The sequence below is a fragment of the Pongo abelii genome, chromosome 11 (assembly GCF_028885655.2).
Source record: "Pongo abelii isolate AG06213 chromosome 11, NHGRI_mPonAbe1-v2.0_pri, whole genome shotgun sequence".
Taxonomy (NCBI): Eukaryota; Metazoa; Chordata; class Mammalia; order Primates; family Hominidae; genus Pongo; species Pongo abelii.
The window spans coordinates 53,848,490-53,868,614 of record NC_071996.2 but is presented as its reverse complement, the minus strand read 5'-3'; the positions used below and the strand labels follow the sequence as shown (position 1 = coordinate 53,868,614).

At 36.9% G+C, this 20,125-nt stretch overlaps 1 protein-coding gene across 21 annotated transcripts in view; it reads right to left on the bottom strand.

Moving 5' to 3' along the window:
• The window catches only part of RIF1 (replication timing regulatory factor 1), a 96,534-nt gene that overhangs the window by 47,928 nt on the left and 28,481 nt on the right, over positions 1–20,125 (bottom strand). For 18 of the 21 annotated variants that reach the window (XR_010136034.1, XR_010136016.1, XR_010136031.1 and 15 more), the window contains 11 exons: positions 19,016–19,116; positions 17,151–17,237; positions 15,843–15,913; positions 15,459–15,639; positions 13,722–13,829; positions 12,579–12,728; positions 7,632–7,731; positions 4,192–4,456; positions 2,722–2,764; positions 1,372–1,574; positions 429–528 (listed from right to left, as the gene is read on the bottom strand). Coding sequence is in view for 2 of the 21 variants with exons in the window: in XM_063712802.1 (XP_063568872.1) it covers positions 429–528; positions 1,372–1,574; positions 2,722–2,764; positions 4,192–4,456; positions 7,632–7,731; positions 12,579–12,728; positions 13,722–13,829; positions 15,459–15,639; positions 15,843–15,913; positions 17,151–17,237; positions 19,016–19,116 (1,409 nt within the window). In the remaining 19 variants the exon portion in view is untranslated. The remainder of the gene's footprint in view (positions 1–428; positions 529–1,371; positions 1,575–2,721; positions 2,765–4,191; positions 4,457–7,631; positions 7,732–12,578; positions 12,729–13,721; positions 13,830–15,458; positions 15,640–15,842; positions 15,914–17,150; positions 17,238–19,015; positions 19,117–20,125) is intronic. The other 3 variants (XR_010136027.1, XR_010136033.1, XR_010136026.1) reach the window with 1 other exon arrangement.

Here is a 20,125-nt window from a genome sequence, read left to right as displayed (position 1 = left end):
AATCAAATATCATTAGCCAAAGAAACTTTGCTCCCAATGCGATGTGACAGCAAAGATTTGTTTTTCTGATAGAAGAAATGAGAAAATCAATTTTTAAAAAATAAGAAAATGAACAGCAGCTCTGGCTTAGACATGGCTTAGTAACCGTTATTTCCAGTTTTTCCAAAGCAACAATTATGTATTTTACTCTTTGTGAACAGCACAGATGAGGCCGAGTTCAAAACAAATGATTAATGACAAGAATTAGAGATTATTTACATGACAATCTCTAGGGAAAATCACAAAAGAAATTTGAGGCCACACAACTGACAATGTGGAAAAAGCCTATGTTACAAAACTCTTTTCTGTTCAGGTTCTACTTATTTGTAACTTTCAATAAATAACTTAAATGTCCAAAAACAAATGAACAATAAAACCCCCCAACTTACTCCATCAGAATATGGTCCACTGGATTCCTCCATCACTTCAACAGTTTCCAAACCAGGCAACAGGAGCAGAAATTTTTGTTTGGCTTGTGTTAGTACTGGTCTTTAAAAAAGTACATAAAATATACACCTTAAGTCAAGTAGTACTGGTGAACACTGATGATCTGTTAACAACAGCACTTTAATTTTTAGAGCAGCAAAATACATCTTTATTTTTAAATAAAGACTGTTCCTTACTATGCATATATAAAACTGGGAGAAATTAGGCAATTTTTGTATTTTTCCCTGTACTTCTCTGAATTTCCAAATTTTTATCATGGAAAATTCAAATAAGTAGAATATTATATAAAGTATTCATGTCTAGCTTTAATAATTATCCAGGCAGGGCACGGTGGCTCACACCTGTAATCCCAGCACTTTGGGAGGCCGAGGCAGGCAGATCACGAGGTCAGGAGATCGAGACGATCTTGGCTAACACAGTGAAACCTTGTCTCTACTAAAAATACAAAAAATTACCCAGGCATGGTGGCACGCACCTTCAGTCCCAGCTACACAGGAGGCTGAGGCAGGAGAATCGCTTGAACCCGGGAGGCGGAGCTTGCAGTGAGCCCAGATCGCGCCACTGCACTCCAGCCTGGGCAACAGAGCGAGACTCTATCTCAAAAAAAAAAAAAAAAAAAAATCATCTATATCCTGTCCTCCTTCTCTCTTTTATTAAGGATAATTTAAACTGCTTTTCTTGGCTCCTGAAATCAAGGTTATTCTAAGCACCAACAAAAAGGTGAAATAATGTTTAATAATTATCATGTATTCCAAATGGTAATATTTCAACTAAGGAATCCTCTGTAACAATACTCCATAAGAAAAGATTATTTTGAATCAAAATTTCAATTTATATGATCACAACAGAATAGTTAGTTGTATATAAGTTTTGTTGTTAGCATACTTTAACTCTTCAGGATAAACCAACATCGTCACTTTAGCAAAAGTGGCATTCCAGAACTGAGCACTCTGTTTTCGAATCTGTTTATTCTTGTGCAGAAATATTATGCATAATAGTGGGGAGAGTTGTTCAAGAAGTTCACTGTCATAAGTTCCGGTGTAGCTGAATTGCAGACAAGCAATAATTTCTCCCAGTAGCTTTTCTAACTAGGAAAAAGGAAAAAATAAAAGCAAAAAATATACTAAACATTAACTCACAGAATTTATGTTGCTATTTCAATTTTTAAAATTAAGATAATTTTAAACTAACCCCCATTGTTGCCTTAAATATATATCCCTCTTTATAACTCGACAAATTATCAGGTGAATTTGCTTTGGTTATTAATATTACAGTTCAATTTTGAACTTATTTTCTATTAACAAAAGAAATTATTTTTTTGTAATAATTATAACAAGATAAATAGTTACCTACATACGTTCACCTAGAAAACTTTGGGTCCAGTAGCCATCATATACAAAGGGATGAGCTAAGAGTTGATTAACTAGGCTGGGCTCGGTGGTTCACGCCTGTAATCCCAGCACTTTGGGAAGCCAAAGCGAGTAGATTGCTTGAGCTCAGGAGTTTGACACCAGCCTGAGCAACATGGCAAAACCCCACCTCTACAAAAAATACAAAAATGAGCCAGGAGTGGTGGTGTATGCCTGTAGTCCTAGCTACTTGGGAGGCTATGGTGGGAGAATCACCTTGAGCCCAGGAGGGCAGGGGTGTGGTAAGCCGTGATCATGCCACTGCACTCCCACCTGGGTGAGATTTTGTCACCAAAAAAAAAGTTCATTACTTAATATGAATTTAAAGTATTAAATCCTTAAAAAAAAAAAACAAAAAACACCCTCTAAATGTGTTCATATGGTGTTATTAAATGTCCATTAAAAATGAAGACTAGGTCAAGCATGGTGGCTCACACCTGTAATCTCAGCACTTTGGGAAGCTGAGGCAGGTAGATCACTTGAGGTCAGGAGTTCAAGACAAGCCTGCCCAACATGGTGAAACCCTGTCTCTACTAAATATACAAAAAATCAGCTGGGCGTGGTAGCATGTGCCTGTACTCCCAGCTACTCAGGAAGCTGAAGTGGGAGAATCACTTGATCCCAGGAGGTGGAGGTTGCAGTGAGCTGAGATCCTGCCACTGCACTCCAGCTTGGGTGACAAGAGCAAAACTCTGTCTCCAGGAAAAAAAAAGAAAGAAAGAATAACCTCTTTAAAAATCAGCAGAATTATGTTTAAGAAAATTATCTAAACCCTATCATTTTCTCATCATGAAAGTATGGTTTATGGACAATTGTCTATTTTTACCTTGTTGTTCAGACAACTATATACTTTAGGAACTTCATCAAGCCTAGGAAGGAAAACACATAAAATAGAACACCATTTATATTTCTGCAAGTTAACTGTACTATCAAGCTAATCCTAAGAAAAAGGTAATAAAGACATAATAAATATAAATTGATGATATAAAAAGGTGCCCAAAGACTTAACAAGTAAAAAACTCAAATGCTAAATATTAAGCAAAAAACCATCCCATCTTTGAAAAATGAATCACAGAAAATATCTACAATAAACCTCAAAGTAATAATCATATTAATTGCTTGTTTCTGTACATTTCTTTTAGGCATTATTTTTAATGAAACATAGACTTAAAGATTTGCAAAGAAAAGTTTATGGATTTGGGGGTTGTACTGTACTTTATAAAATCTGTTCCTAAAACTTTCTGTTAATTTATGAAAGATAAACCGTCTTCTGATTGAACCACACAAGCTTGCTATAAAGAATATTCATGAATCCTTTCAAAATGCTTGTACGAGTTTGTTACTGGGGCTTTTTTTTTTTTCTTTCAGGTTTTAAGGCACTGCTTGCTTCGATTCAAATAAAGGGTGATGCAAAATTAATTCAATTTTTTGGAGAGCATTTCAGACACATAAATGTGCATACTCAGAAATAGTGGCAAATGTGGGCAATGATTTACGTATAAATAATGTTCAACTGTTATGAGGGAAAACACTAGAAAAACATGTATGTCCACCAATCAGAAACTGGGTAAAAAGTTTAACAGAATCATATGTAGACATTTTTAAAAATGAGATTCTCATGTATATAGTACAAAGATAGAAATCCCTCAGTATCCATGGGGTATTAGCTGGGCATGGTGGCGGCTAATTCCAGGACCACCCTCCTGCCAGGATACCAAAATCCATGGATGCTCAACACTCTAATATAAAACAAGTTGTATTTGCATGTAACCTAAACACATCCTCCTACATGTTTTAAATCATCTCTACATTCCTTATAATATCTAATACAATGTAATTGTCATATTGTATTTATTTGCATTAATTTTATTCTTTTTAATTTTTCCAAATATTTTCGATCCAGGGTTGGTTGAATCCATGAATGCAGAACCCATGGATACAAACAGCCAACTGTATTAAGTGCATACCATATAATTAATTGCAAAACAGCATGTCAAGTAAGCTTTCCTATCTATCATGCATTTAATAGGTATGCTTGTTTGCATAAACAATTCTGAAAAGGTAAGCATTGAAAAGCAAAGGGAAAGGGAACTAACAGGCAAAATAGAAAGACTTCCAATTTCTCTCTCATATTTCTATACTTGAACTATCTTTTCAACAAAAGTGTAGTTTATTATCCTCTCCGCAAAATTGTCAAGACTACCATCTACAGCACAGCTGATTAAAAAATAAAAGTTGCTACCTATATTTAAATTGTATACATTTAATTCAAAGCTACTTAGCCCAAAATACTTACTTAGAGTTTTCATAAAATAATGCCAGAGGTCTTGTTAAAGTTGCAAATATTTTTCGGATCATAGAAGGCAAAGAAATATGTCCAAGTACACTGGAAATAATGCTGGTGATTGAGTTGCCAATAGTGAAGAGGGTATCGGAATGTGCTTCCTTGAAGCTCAGAGTGTGGAAAGAATAGATCACTTTCACAATAAGTTTAAATAAAGAAGTCAATTTCCCTAGGGGCTCATTCTTCTTTTTGGACCAATCTGAAGGTCTCTGTGGTGCTAAAAACAAAAATTGAATTAATTAAAAACTCAAATAAATTGAAAATAGGAGTCACTGTCCACTTTTACAATTTATAGCTCACATTTAAATGTTAGATACATCAAATACATATCCGTTTGTCGACTGACACCCCAAACAAATCATAACATAATGTACCATTAATGGATAAGTATCACTAGAACATTATCTTTACAAATGAGAATGGGAGACGAAAACTACTTGGCAGATCATGAATATGAATTCCAGAAAAACAAGTCCATTTTTTCTTAGGAATTATAAAATGCATCTCAAACTTTTATTTTACATTTCATAAAATTTCAACCATTAATATGCAAGAAAGTACTAAATTACATAAGATAGGTTCCAAATTTAAATTTTGAAAGTTAGTTTTAAAAACAAAAAATTTCCACTAAGAATGATGGACCATTTTTTTGCTCACCTATAGTACATTGATCCCTACAAACAACATTGAACAAGCCAGAGATGCAAAGCTGAGAAGGAATGCAGTAAGTCTACTGCCTATTTCCTAGATATAAAGAAAAAGATTTGTCCTAAAAGTACTGTCTGATTTTCTTTTGTACCCTTAGATAATCCCTCTGCAAACATCTACCTAGAAGAATAAACCCACATAGCTCTTGCCCAAAAAATTTACCCATTCCAAAATTACTTGTTTCTCTCAATCAATCCATTCTTTTAAGGAATGAGATCTCAAATTTAACAGAAAACGAATGCTTAATTAAAATTAATCTCATATGGTAACATGAAAAACAAGTGTTGCTACTAAAAGGAAGTTGATCTTTCTCCTTGGAATCAATTTCTCAAAACATTAATGTACATTGAAAAACTATATCCAGAAATTCCCTGACAGAATGTTGAGGTGAGGTGACAGCCATATTTCAGGAGACTGGTTACATACAAGTGAATGATCAAGTTGTAAATACACTGAGGGTAATAAAAACCAGGTTTCTCACTATTAGAGACAGTAGAGACAAATACAGAAAAGGAATGAATAGCATAACCCATGTGATATTAGATGGTAAATCAAAGTGTATCTAGAGAAACAAGTAATAATTGTGCCACAGTAAGTATTTAGTAATTAAACTTACAGTGGAAAACCTGGCAGATGCCATCCTCAAAGAAACAGCAAGTGTTAACATCACCAGTAATGGGAAAATAATGAATTGAAAAGAACTACAGCAGTATTTCTGTGGTACTCCAGTAATGAATGGACCCTGAATCTCATCTTAAAGCAATATGATAATCCCAGATTGAGAGACTCTAAGAAAGTAAAATTCCTTTTTTTTGAGACAGAGTGTAGCTCTGTTGCCCAGGCTGGTGGAGTGCAGTGGCATGATCTCAGCTCACTGCAACCTCTGCCTCCTGGGTTCAGGAGATTCTCCTGCCTCAGATTCCCAAGTAGCTGGGACTACAGGCACGCACCACCATGCCTCGCTAATTTGTGTATTTTTAGTGGAGACAGGTTATAGCCCTGTTGGCCAGGCTGGTCTAGAACTCCTGACATCAGGTGATCCACACACCTCGGCCTCTCAAAGTGCTGGTATTACAGGCGTGAGCCACTGCACCCAGCCTAAAGTTGCTTTTTGAAAGACATAAAAGACAAGACTGAGGAACTGTTCCAGGTTGTCAACTTATCTAAAACTATACCTTAAAATGGTTCAGCAGGGAAAAAGAATAAAATGTATATTCTGGGGGCAGGGGGGAGCAGATAAGATAAATGCAATCAACCGTTGAGGAACCTGAGTAAAGGAATACGAAGTTTCCACATAAACTCTTGCAATATTTCTCTAAATTTGAAATCATCACAATGTAAGTCACCAAAAAATACCAAGGTGATCCTGATAATAACAATTTCCTTTCGGTTAGTCTTAACATTGTTTCCTCTTCTCAACTCCTTTTAAAAATCTCCCCATTACCCAAATTTTACAGCAAGAGGAACTCTGGCTCTGTTTTGCATGGACACGGAATGGAAAAGACATTTGTAACTGTGGGTTCCTGAATTGGATATTCGGTTAAACCTAATTTCAGAAGTACCAACATAGGTAAAATTATGTCAAAATGAGACTGATCATCTTCGCTCTATGAAACTTTGGTGGCTTATAATTTCTGACATCATCTGTTATACAATCTTGGTATACTTATGGTTTTCAGAGATAAGCCTATTTTTCTGACACACTGAGGTAATCAGATTAGGTCCTGCTCAGCCCAAGAGGAGAGCTAAGATCAGTATGTCAAGAACATCTATAACCTATATTTCCATGGCACTCAGGCCGGGATGCTCTGACCTGTAATATACTTCAGGAGCTTAACATGTTACTCCATATTGCTACTTAGTAAAAATTCAAAAACCAAAAAAGATTCTAAGAATGTTTTAGAAAACTCATCAATGGCAAATCTTATTGGTAGATAATTTTATGTTCCTCATTTTTAAACAAGAAGAAATAATATATCTCAACATCAACTAACATTTTTCATTAATGACAGATTATCACTACCTATATGGTATGAACATATAAACATAGGTGGACATATATGACTTCAATGAATCAATTAACAGACTTTAAAAACTATTTGCTACAAAATAACTTAAAACTAACCAAGGCATATGGTTTTAAAAATCACACAACTTGTTATGATCCCAATTGTCCGATTTTAATCATTTAATTACCATGTTTCAGGTAAACGATGAGTTACACTTTGTAACATTTCTGGGAAAAAATAACCAATTAACTGATCCCATTGTTTTAAATTATAATGTCAATTCAATGACTATTTTAAATCAGGCTTGCAAATAAAAACATTTTAAGTTATGTCTAAGTTTCTTGTCCAGATAATCCTTCATACCAGATGGAATGAGTAAAACCATTTGTACTATTAGGCAATCTCTAATTAGAATAGTATTTATCTTTCTGTGTTGTAAAAAGGAGTAAAGACATTTTGTGTGATAGAGATAAGAGAATGATACAGAGCATATGAAAATTAAAAAGAAAAAAGAGAGAGAACATGTATGAAAGCTCCTAGCATAGTAACTAACATGGTTAAACAAAATCAAAAGTTAGTAAAATGAGGTGGCAAAGGTATTAGGACGTCCCCTGGCGAAGTTCAGTACTGCTTATGAAATACTGGACAAACAAAGGTTAAAAAATACATACTTACATTTAACTTTGAGCTGGTATTTAATATTATATGGTGAGAAGTCAATGCAATCAACCATTACAGTAATAGTATGAATAATTCTATCCATGAACAACAAATTCTAGGGAAGAGAGTATCACTGTTAGAAACATTCAAGTACTGGGACAGTATTCAACAAGAGTAAGCAACATGAAAAAATATAAGACTGTTACTCCCATATATCCTATGTAACACACATGCCACAGCTTACAGTACATTAAGTGCAGCCACCCATGGCTTAACAGAGATCCATTCTGAAAAATGGGTCATCAGGCAATTTCATCTTGTGATAACACAGTGTACTCACACAAACCTAGATGATACAGCCTACTACACACCTATATAGTCTGTTGCTCCTAAGCTACAAACACGAAGCCTAGGCACCCGTATGGGTGTGTAGTTACTATACTGAATACTCTAGGCAACTGTAACAAAATGGTATGTATTTGTGTATCTAAGCATGGAAAAGACACAGTAAAAATATCGTATCATAATGTTCTGCTTAGGATATGTAGCACTCGATTTGCGGTCTGTTGTTGACTGACACATTGTTATGAGGCGCACGACCATACATGATTACAAATCTTTTTCAGTTAACTGCTGTGAGTCAAACACTGTACTTTCTCTTCCTCAATATTTAAGAAAAATAATTCACCTTTAAGATCCCCATAAAAGCCATCATATCAACCAATAAACTGAGATTGGAAATACTAGGATCACAGATTCTCTATTAAATTCCTCTTGAAAATTATGAAGTAAAAGTTTTCACTAAACCCAGTGGAAACAAAACATAAAAAGAAGTTGCTGGCCAGGACTGGTGGCTCACGCCTGTAATCCCAGCACTTTGGGAGGCTGCGGTGGGCGGATCACCTGAGGTTTGGAGTTCGAGACCAGCCTGGCCAACATGGTGAAACCCCGTCTCTACTAAAAACACAAAAATTAGCCAGGCGTGGTGGTGAATGCTTGTAATCCCAGCTACTCGGGAGGCTGAGGCAGGAGAATTGCTTGAACCCGGGAGGCGGAGGCTGCAGTGAGCCGAGATCGCACCATTGCATGCCAGCCTGCGACAGAGTGAGGCTCCGTCAAAAAAAAAAAAGAAAGAAAGAATTATTGCTCAGGACGGTGTTTTTAAAGACACATTTGACACAAATTTTCAAGAAGGTGTAATAAATTTCAAGCTGGTAGAATTTAAGAAAAAGGTAGTAACAAGGAACACATTACCATGAAAACATCAATAGTCATTAATCTCTAATGTATAACAATATGGCATCAAAGTATTTAATAAACATGTTAATATACAGCAAATTCATAATCAGGGAGATACCTGATCCCAAGTGTCTTATAAATAAACAATTATAAAACTACATTATCACAGTTATAACACAGGATGAATTCCAAAATTAGAAGTTTTAGATGATCCTCTCTGATCACAATACAGTAAAATAAAAAATGATAAAATAGCAACACATATCCATAAAAAATTATCAAATTACAAAGCACCCTTCCAAGTTCCCTGGTGCTATTAAAAAAAAAAAAAAAAAAAAAAGGGCATCAAAGGCTGGGTGCAGTGGCTCACACCTGTAATCCCAGCACTTTGGGAGGCCAAGGCAGGCAGAATCACCTGAGGTCAGGAGTTCAAGACCAGCCTGGCCAACATGGAGAAACCCCGTCTCTACTAAAAATACAAAATTAGCCAGGCGTGGCAGCACGCACCTTTAATCCCAGCTACTAGGGAGGCTAAGGCAGGAGAATCACTTGAACCCGGAGGCAGAGGTTGCAGTGAACTGAGATCGTACCACTACACTCCAGCCTGGACAACAAGAGTGAAACTCGGTCTCAAAAAAACAAAAGGCATCAAAGTAGTCTATATGATCACTGATGGCAGTAATCGAAGTCTTACATGCATATGTTTGAAAAAAAGCTTTAAAACAAAACCATTCAATGTATGTAACGACAAAGAAAAGTAAAAAGCTGTGTAGTAACGATCAGTAAAATAAAACTACATGCTGTTTTCCTTGGTAGACTTAGAGAAGCCTTTAATTACCAAGTCCAACCAAGAAAAGAGAAGACTTCAGAACAAAAAGGTTGGTGGGCTTGGCATCATGTAGTCCAACCCACTCGGGAAGTTGAGGCAGGATGACTGCTTGAACCCAGGAGTTGGAGGATGTAGTGTGCGTGGTGCCTGTGAACAGCCACTATACTCCAGCTTGGGCAACACAGCAAGACCTCATCAAGAAAGAAAGAAAGAAAGAAAAAAGAATACAACTGTAGATATGACATTCCTCTTACACTACATAAATTGAAGAACAGTTTTCTAAATCATTCTAAGAAATCACTATTGCCATAATACAAAAATTGAACAATGAGAACTCCAATATCATAATGAAGATATACATGCAGAAAAAAACAGTAATCCTATGATAATTTAAAAGAATAGCACTGTAACCGAGAAGTGTATCCCAAAAACACATGATTCAATACAAGGAAATATGTAAGCAACAACTTTTATGTCCTTCAGCAACAAGCAAGTATGAGGGAAGAACAGACCCATTTATAATGTTAAAAAACAGCTTAAAAACAATAATCAAGTTAGGTTAACTTTACAAGACCTAAATAAACACAAATCCCTGGAAGGAACAATTTGATTAGAAAGATGTAAATTCTTTTCCGAATTAATCTGTGAATTCACCCTTATGAAAGCCAAGCAAAATCTCAACAGGGTATTTTGTGAAATTTGATAGACTCCAAGTTTCTTCTGGAAAAGAACAAAGGGAGAAAGCCTAACTAAGACCATTTTTAAAAGGTGATAACTGAGGGTCAACCTTCTCCCGATCAGTTATAAAAACCTGCAGATTATTTATTCAGTAGACAGATCCCAGAGATAATCACCATCATGACAGACAATGTCCCTAACCTCATGGAGTGTGGGTGAAATAACATAATAAAGTACAGACATAAACAATTTCGAGACAGTACTAAAAAGGAATTAACAAGATGCTATACAACAAAAATAAACAAGCGCGATTAGGTAAGTCCTTTGGAAAAGGAAGCAGAAACCTCATGGGTAGTGTAAAGAGCTCAGATTTTTATTCCAAATCTAACACAAAACTATAGTACTTCAAGAGTGACAAGATCTGATTTACATTTTTAAAGTCACTCTGACAAATACAATTAGAATTGTGCTAATAACAAGTAGAGGATATGTATATAAATCCATTTAAAACACTAAAACAACGAACATCTAACTGGGTAGTGATTATTACTGATGAGAAGACATGTGTGAAGGGGAATTTGCTTTGTTGTTTGTAATCTTTTACAATAAGAACTGTTATTTTTGGCTGGGCGCAGTGGCTCACGCCTGTAATCCCAACACTTTGGAAGGCTGAGGCGGGCTAATCACCTGAGGTCAGGAGTTCAAGACCAGCCTGGCCAACATGGTGAAACCCCCTCTCTACTAAAAATAGAAAAATTAGCCAGGCGTGGTGGTGCACACCTGTAGTCCCAGCTACTAGGGAGGAGAATCGCTTGAACCTGGGAGGCAGAGGTTACAGTGAGCCCATATTGTACCAATGCACTCCAGCCTAGGTTGTTGCCCAACAATCACTGTGAGACTCTGTCTCAGGCAGTTTAAAAAAAAAAAAAAAAAAAAGAACTGTTATTTTTACTTTCTTTTATTCCTCATTAAAATATGTGTTAGATATAAGATGTAGAGAAAACAGGCACAACAAATATCATTTCAATAATCTGCATGGAAAAACAACGGTTTCTGTGTGAAGGCCATTACCAGGATCATACAAACTAATAAATAATTGAAAAAACCAAAATGTCCTTAAAATAACAGAATTCCAGGCCAGGTGCAATGGCTCATGCCTGTAATCCTAGCACTTTGGGAGGCCAAGGTGGATCACCTCAGGTCAAGAATTCGAGACCAGCCTGACCAACATGGTGAAACCCCATCTCTACTAAAAATACAAAAATTAGCTGGGCACGGTGGTGTGCAACTGTAGTCCCAGCAGCTCGGGAGGCTGAGGCAGAAGAATCGCTTGAACTCAGAAGGCGGAGGCTGCAGTGAGCTGAGATCGTGCCACTGCACTCCAGCGTGGGCGGCAGAGTGAGACTCCGTCTCAAAAAATAATAAATAAATAAATAATAGAATTCCAAGTAATGGTACAACCATACTACAGAATACTAGACAGCAGTTGAAACAAATAATAGAGCTATATGGACTGACTTGAAACGGAGCCAAGACAATGTTTTACGAAAAGTTACATAATTACTTCGGAATAAATGCAATAAGGATTTCATTGACAAGAATACCGTATTCAAATGCACATGCAAGTATCAATATACAAATGACATGTGTAAACAGAAAGAGGTCTATTCTGGAATGACACATATCAATCTGTTCCCAACAGCTGTCCTTTCCATGAGGAGGGAAGGAAAGAGAAAAGAGACTTATATTTTCTTTTTATTATTATTATTATTATTATACTTTAAGTTTTAGGGCACTTATTATTATTATACTTTAAGTTTTAGGGTACATGTGCACAATGTGCAGGTTAGTTACATATGTATACATGTGCCATGCTGGTATGCTGCACCCAGGGATTGAATTTAAAGATCTAACAGATACATATGAGAAAGTGAGGTCCAGGAGAGCAAGGCCCTTGAAGTGTTAATCTAGAATGACACAAGCACAAGGAGATACACAGTATACTAAAAGATCTTCACTGTTAATGATCCCAAAAACATGAATCTTAGAGCCCAAAGACACAAAACTGTTACACAAAGCATACTTGTTTTCAGTATCAACTTTGCCACATATAAATAGAAGCAGTAATAGGTGATAGTTCACAAATATTATCTCCATTTACTTGAAAAGAATCCTTTAAAAACAAACAAAAAAAGGTAGCATCAGGACAAACTCACAGAAAAGCCTTCATCTTCCAAACTGGACATTATCTTGGAAGAAAGTTCCTCACAGCACAAGTTCTCTTCTGCTGTTGCCACCAAAGCAGCACAACGAGCAAATGCTCTATATAATTCTGACCAAGTTCTAAGCAAAGTCTTCATGGTGGCCTACCAATAACAATAAAAAAAGAAGTTTCGTTAATATATACCTATCAAAGTTTATAGAATCAATACATCTTTAACATTTTTTAAAAACGCTGCAACATTTAGTGTGTCAAAAAAGACACTAACGGCCGGGCGCAGTGACTCACGCCTGTAACTCCAGCACTCTGGGAGGCCGAGGTGGGTGGATCACCTGAGGTCAGGAGCTCGAGGCCAACATGGCAAAACCCTGTCTCTACTAAAAATACAAAAAATCAGCCAGACAAAGTGGCGGACGCCTGTAATCCCAGGTACTCGGGAGGCTGAGGTAGGAGAATTGCTTGAACCCAGGAGGTAGAGGTTGCAGTGAGCCAAGACTGCACCACTGCACTCTGGCCTGGGCAACAAGAGCAAAACTGTCTCAAAATTAAAAAGAGACTAACACAAGGTAATAACCTTTCCCCCACATCCTAGAGATCTAACTGAAGAGAGGAAATAAGGCCATGATACTAAAAATTATCAAAGATCCAAAAGAACTTCTCTCACCCTTCATCATTCTCCTAAGCTAATAATAAAGTCATAAAGAAGTCTTATTTTAGAAATTATTGTGGGCTGGGCACGGTGGCTCACGCCTGTAATCCCAGCACTTTGGGAGGCCAAGGCGGGTGGATCACTTGAGGTCAGGAGTTCGAGACAAGCCTGACCAATACGGTGAAACTCCATTTCTACTAAAAATACAAAAATTAGCTGGGCGCAGTGGCATGGTCCTGTAGTCCCAGCTACTTGGGAGGCTGAGACAGGAGAACTGCTTGAACCCAGGAGGCAGAGGTTGCAGTAAGCTGAGATTGCACCACTGTACTCCAAGCCTGGACGACAATGTGAGACTCGTCTCAAAAAAAAAAAAAAAAAGAGACAAAGAAAAAGAAAAAGAAATCATTGTGGAAGCTGATTATAAAGGATGAAATAATATTTTCAGAAAAATACAAATCCCTCAGAAATCAATACTTGACAATGCCTTACCACTGGAAATCTCTGTTCTGAAAAAATGTGGTTTACTGGTAAAGTCAATGCACCATAGATGGCACTAAAATTATGTTCTAAGGCATCACCTTGATTTACTTCATTGGTCTAAAACAAGAAAAATAATGAAGTTAGACAAATTACCATCTTATTCTAATCCTAAGTAGTAACATAACTTATTTATAAGTAGTGGGCAAAACTGTGTTCCCCAATGATGAGATTCAAAATAAGTTTAACTCCTAACCCCTGGAATCTACGAATGTAGTCTTATTTGGAAATAAAGTCTTTGCAGATGTTCAGATGAGGTCCTACTGGATTAGGGTCAGCCCCAATCCAATGAACGGAGTCTTTTCTGTAAGAGGAAAATTTGGATAGGCACAGAGAACAATACCATGTGAAGATGGAGGCATAGTCAAGTGATGCAGCTACAACCCAAGGAAGGTCAAGGATTGCCAGCAATCACCAGAAGCTGAGAGGCATGAACAGATTCTGCCTCAGAGCTCCAGGAGAAACCAATCCTACCAACTCCTTGATTTTGGATAGCTGGTCTCCAGAACTGAGAGAATAAATCCCTATAGTTTTAAGTCACCAGTTGGCTGTAATTTGTTAATAGCAACCTGGGGAAATTATGCACTATGTTTAAGTTCTAAAAAAGAATCCCAGAGCCAACTCCAAAGTCGTCTACTATACATACACAGCATTCCAGCAAAAACTAATACAATAAAAAGGGCCTCTGTGATCCTTCTAACAGTGGGAAGCTATTTAAGAATGTAAATGACTTTTCTTCCAGAAGAATAGTGTGCTAGCTTGAGTAGCCAAAACAAGGGCTACGTTAACTATAATGTAAAAAGCTGAGCACAGTAGCTCACGCCTGTAATCCCAGCACTTTGGGAGGCTGAGGCTGAGGCTGAGGTCAAGAGTTTGAGATCAGCCTGACCAATACAGTGAAACCCCATCTTGACTAAAAATACAAAAATTAACTGGGCGTGGTGGCGTGCACCTGTAGTCCCAGCTACTCGGGAGGCTGAGACAGGAGAATCACTTCAACCTGGGAGGCGGAGGTTGCAGTGAGCCAAGATCATGCCACTGCACTCTAGCCTGGGTGACAGAGTGAGAATCCAACTCAACAACAACAAAAACAACAGAATTCCTTTGAGTTATTTCATTTTTGAGCTACCGCACTATTAGCCCAGAGAATGCGTATTCCCATTTAAAGACTGACAAAGAGGCTGACAAATCATAAACAGAACTTGTGCTCCACAGCCTGTCACTATTCCCACTTTTGTTAAATAGGTAAACATTAAGGATTTAAGTATTTAAATACACAGATTATTCAACTCTCAATAGATTCCTGACTTAAGAAAATGCTATATGGCTTTGAGGTAATCACCAACGTGGCTTAACTATGGGAATATATAGCCTAGTCAAGATAACCGCTGTTATTCCCTGTTAATAAAACTACTGAAAGAACCCAAGATACAAGAATTTACATCTATGTGAGCCTTCTAGGTTTATAATCACTACTGAAGAAAATGAAGCTGATTAGTCCCCATTAAGTTATAGTTTCTTTACCAGTGAGGGAGAAATGCAATAAAAATCAAAAGTACGTTTGTCAATTCCACCAGAAAAAAATATTTACTATCTTCTATTCAAATTCAAACTTCTATTCATTTCCCCAATTGCACTAACAAAAAAAAAGGTATATTATCCAAAATATGTAGCAGATTTATTTCATACCTGATTAATCAATTCAGTTAATGGGGTGACTATAACACTCCACATTTTCCAGAGATGCTCCTTATTTTCCAACTGCTTTGCATTTTGATTAATAACATTTAAAACTGAGTCACTGAAAGCTAGTGGTGAAGTTGGACCAGAAAGAACACAGCCTACAAGTGATTCCAAACTGAGAAAGAACCTGAACAAAAAATTATAAACAATGCATCAACTTTTTGGCAGTAATATATTAATTTAATGTTAACAAAATTCTAAAATAACTGACAAAAAGTTAACGAATTCTTTTTTTAAAAAAAAACTTAAACTTATGAAATAGTACATAAATAATCTCATTCATTACATAACCTTTCCAAGACAAAGTTTCAAGTTAAAGTAGAAACTTACCTTTCATCTGATACACCACATTCCAAGAAATTGTTGAAAATTAATTGAATTAAGAACAAAGCTGGAGTTCCCTGAAGGAGAAAATGAAGTCAACCTTCTCAGTTACAAAGAATAGAACACTTGTTTTTTATAATCGGTTATTTAAGAAATAAAATTGTTTTAGCATGACAAATTTAACTTTTGGCATTACTTAGGGTATGACAACCATGTTAGTAAAATTATTTCCATAAACTACACACAAAAATCAAGCTCTTGGCCGGGCGCAGTGGCTCACTCCTGTAATGCCAGCACTTTGGGAGGCCGAGGCGGGTGGATCACGAGGTCAGGAGATCGAGACCATCCTGGCTAACACGGTGAAACCCTGTCTCTACTGAAAATACAAAAAAACTAGCCGGGCAGGGTGGCACGCGCCTGTAGTCCCAGCTACTCGGGAGGCTGAGGCAGGAGAATGGTGTGAGCCCGGGAGAAGGAGGTTGCAGTGGGCCGAGATCACGCCACTGCACTCCAGACTGGGCAACAGCCTGACTCCGTCTCAAAAATAAATAAATAAATAAATAAATAAAGCTCTTTATAGTCTAATCATAGCTGTTTCCTCTACACAGAGAATCAAGGAATTATGAGATTCCAGATATAAAAAGAACATTGATGTAAAACTTACTGGAATCCCAATGCCTATATCCTAAGTGCATTTTACATTAGCTTCCAATATTTATGGCAGTAACCAACACTATATCGTATATAAACAAATAGGAAACTTTCCTTTTAGAGCCATGTATTTAATCCAGGAAAATAGTTTTTTCATTCACATAGCAGCGTATTTAGTTCTTTACATTAACTATCAGTTTTTCCTTTAATTTGGGCAATATACTTCAAATCCAATACTCTCAGAATTTTACGTAAGGTCATCTTTCTTTAAAAAAAAAAAAAAAAAGGAAAATATGCTGGGCACAGTGGCTCACACCTGTAATCCCAGGATTTGGAAGAGCAAGGCAGGGAAATCACCTGAGGTTAGGAGTTCAAGACCAGCCTGACCAACATGGAGAAACCCGTCTCTATAAAAATACAAAATTTGCCGGGCGTGGTGGCACATGCTTGTAATCCCAGCTACTCAGGAGGTTGAGGCAGGAGAATAGCTTGAACCTGGGAAGCGGAGGTTGCAGTGAGCCGAGATCGTGCCACTGCTCTCCAGCCTGGGCAACAAGAGCAAAACTCCGTCTCAAAAATAAATAAATAAAATAAAATAAAATAAAAAAGGGAAGTATAAATGTTTTTGGCCAATCTTCATCATATTACATTTAAGATACTTGCATTAAGAATATCCATATTAGCAACCTGATATGCTGGTGAACCTAATACTTTCTGAGGAAGTCCTTTAATTGTAATTTCCATGAGGACCTATGAGAGATAAAAGGTTTTACAGTAAATTAGCCGTAAAAATATTATCTAATAAAAATCTGAGTGTTAACTATATCTGTAACAATTACAAGTAATGTTCATTCATTAACGTAAACATAATCTCATCAGTTAAAAAAGATCAAATACATTCATTAACATGAATATATCTGCATCCGTTTTAGAAGTTCAAACACAGAAATATAAAAAGCAGGTAAAGTCTTTAATCTCCAACGATAATCAATATTTTCAGTTCAGAGTCTATTTTCCCCTTCTAAATTTCTGTATAAGTACACAGAAAAACACACAACTTCTTGGGCAGCCAGTTATACACACATTCCTTTAAACCATTAAAGCCATTACACTGTAAATCACTAATGGTATTAAACTCTGCAACTAACCTTCATTTTATCTTGTTACAGAATTTTTGCATCAATATATAAAAATACTGCTATATGAATGTCCATTATTTATTCAACCATTTTTCTATTAAGAGACCTTGGGGTTATTTCTGTTTTTTCATACTACTAATAGAAATTCTGCAATTAATTATACTGGTACCCAAAGCAAATATTCAAAAGACTGCTAATAGTTGGGTCTAAGATTGCTAAATCAAACTAACTGAGCCTACCAAATTGCTCTCCAAAAATACTACCATACTGTCTTTTTTTTCTTTTTTGAGACAGGGTCTCATTGTTGTCCAGGCTGGATTGCAGTGGCACGATCTTGGCTCACTGCAGCCTCAACCTCATGGGCTCAAGTGATTCTTCCACCTCTGCTTCCATAAAAGCTGGGACTACAGGCATGTCACCACGCCTGGCTAATTTTTGCAATTTGCCCACCTTGACCTCCCAAAGTGCTGGGATTACAGATGTGAGCCACCATGCCCAGCGGTAATATACTGGTATGAACATGCACTACATAACTTAAATGTTATAGAAGAGTTACGTCAGTGAAAATACATTTTCACATACTGTCATCTGAAACAGATTAGTAATAATAATAGACAGTATTAGTTTGTTCCTGGCCCATAGTACTTTCCATGTATCAATTCATTTAGTCTTTAACTACTGCTACATTCCCTCTTTACATATGGGGTTAGGCAAAGCCAAGGGAATAGATAAATTGCACAAATTTACTCAGCTAATAAACAGTTAGGCTGGTATTCAACCTAGTCTGCTCCAGAGCCCTTGCTATTAACCACTATGCTATACTGCCACAGAACAAGTAACTGTCAAAGTACATAAAGGAAACAAAATCAGAATTTAAGGGTATTGTTTGTTCCACTGGAGCTTATTTTGAGATGCCCATATCATCAAAATCAAATCCAATTCACTTTTCTTCCTGTACTACATGGGTTTAAAAAAAAAAAAAAAGTGTTTTAATACCAAAGTCATTAACTTGGTTAAAAACAGTTAACTTAAAACAAAGTACCAGCTAACTATTAGTAGTTTTCAGCAATCTTGTCATAAAATTAAAGGACATCTGAGTTTCTTCAGTTCAAGTTTCATGTCCTTTACCCTAGTTTTTCTCTGTATGGCGGATACTTTTTTTCTTACCACATTGAAGACTTTTGTGGCTGTTGTTATAGTCACTTTATTAAAAAGCTTTCAAATGACTCTACAGTTAATAGAATGCACTTATTGCAATAGGACTAAACTACTGATGAATGCTTGATATAAAAAAAGTCTTCCCAAACTAGATCTATGCAAATATCTTCAATATAAAATTTAACTTCAGAAAATGGTTTTTAAAGTCCAACATACGGGTATGATACTTACCAGCGTTTTTGATACAGGAAATACTTCAGACTTTATTATGCTTTCCAAAGACTTTAATAAGAGAGTCAAAACTTCAGAACCTGGTTTCTCTTTTTTGTTACCTATCAAAGGCAAAAAGAAGGGTATAGTTCTGTTTTTTTTTTTTTTTTTTTTTTGAGACAGGGTCTTGCTCTGTCACCCAAGCTTGGCTCACTGCAACCACCACCTCCCGGGTTCAAGCAATTCTCCTGCCTCAGCTTCCTGAGTAGCTGGGATTACAGGTGTGCACCACCATGCCTGGCTAATTTTTAGTAGAGACGGGTTTGCTAGGCTGGTCTCAAACTCCTGACCTCAGGTGATCCACCCATCTCAGCTTCCCAAAGTGTTGGGATTACAGGCATGAGCCACCATGCCTGGCCGAGAACGGTGTATTTACTTTTTTTTTTTTTTTTTTTTTTTTGATGGAGTTTCACTCTTATTGCCCAGGCTGGAGTGCAATGGCGCCATCTCAGCTCACTGCGACCTCCGCCTCCCAGGTTCAGGCAATTCTCCTGCCTCAGCCTCTGGAGTAGCTGGGGATTACAGGCATGCACCACCGTGTCTGGCTAATTTCGTATTTTTAGTAGAGGCAGGGTTTCTCCATGTTGGTCAGATGGGTCTCAAACTCCTGACCTCAGGTGATCCGCCTGCCTCGGCCTCCCAAAGTGCTGGAATTACAAGCATGAGCCACCGCGCCCGGCTAGAAGGGTGTATTTCTAAGCATGTAATTTCAGAGATGACTATACAGAGAGCTGCAAAAATTTATTTTTTTTTCCTAAATCAACAATACTAAGTACAGTTGACCTTTGAACAACACGGGTTTGGACGGCATGAGTCCACTCATATTCAGATTTTCTTCCATCCCGGAAACAGCAAGTTCCACCCCTCCTCTTCCCTCCTTAGTGTACTCAACATAAAGACAAGAATATAACCCGTTTCCGCTTAATGATTATGTTTTCTCTTATGATTTTCCTAACATTCTTTTCTCTAATTTACTAATATTGTTAATGAACACAGCATATAATGCATATAACATATAAATGTGTGCTCATCAGCTATTTATATCAGCAACATAATCAATATACTATTGTT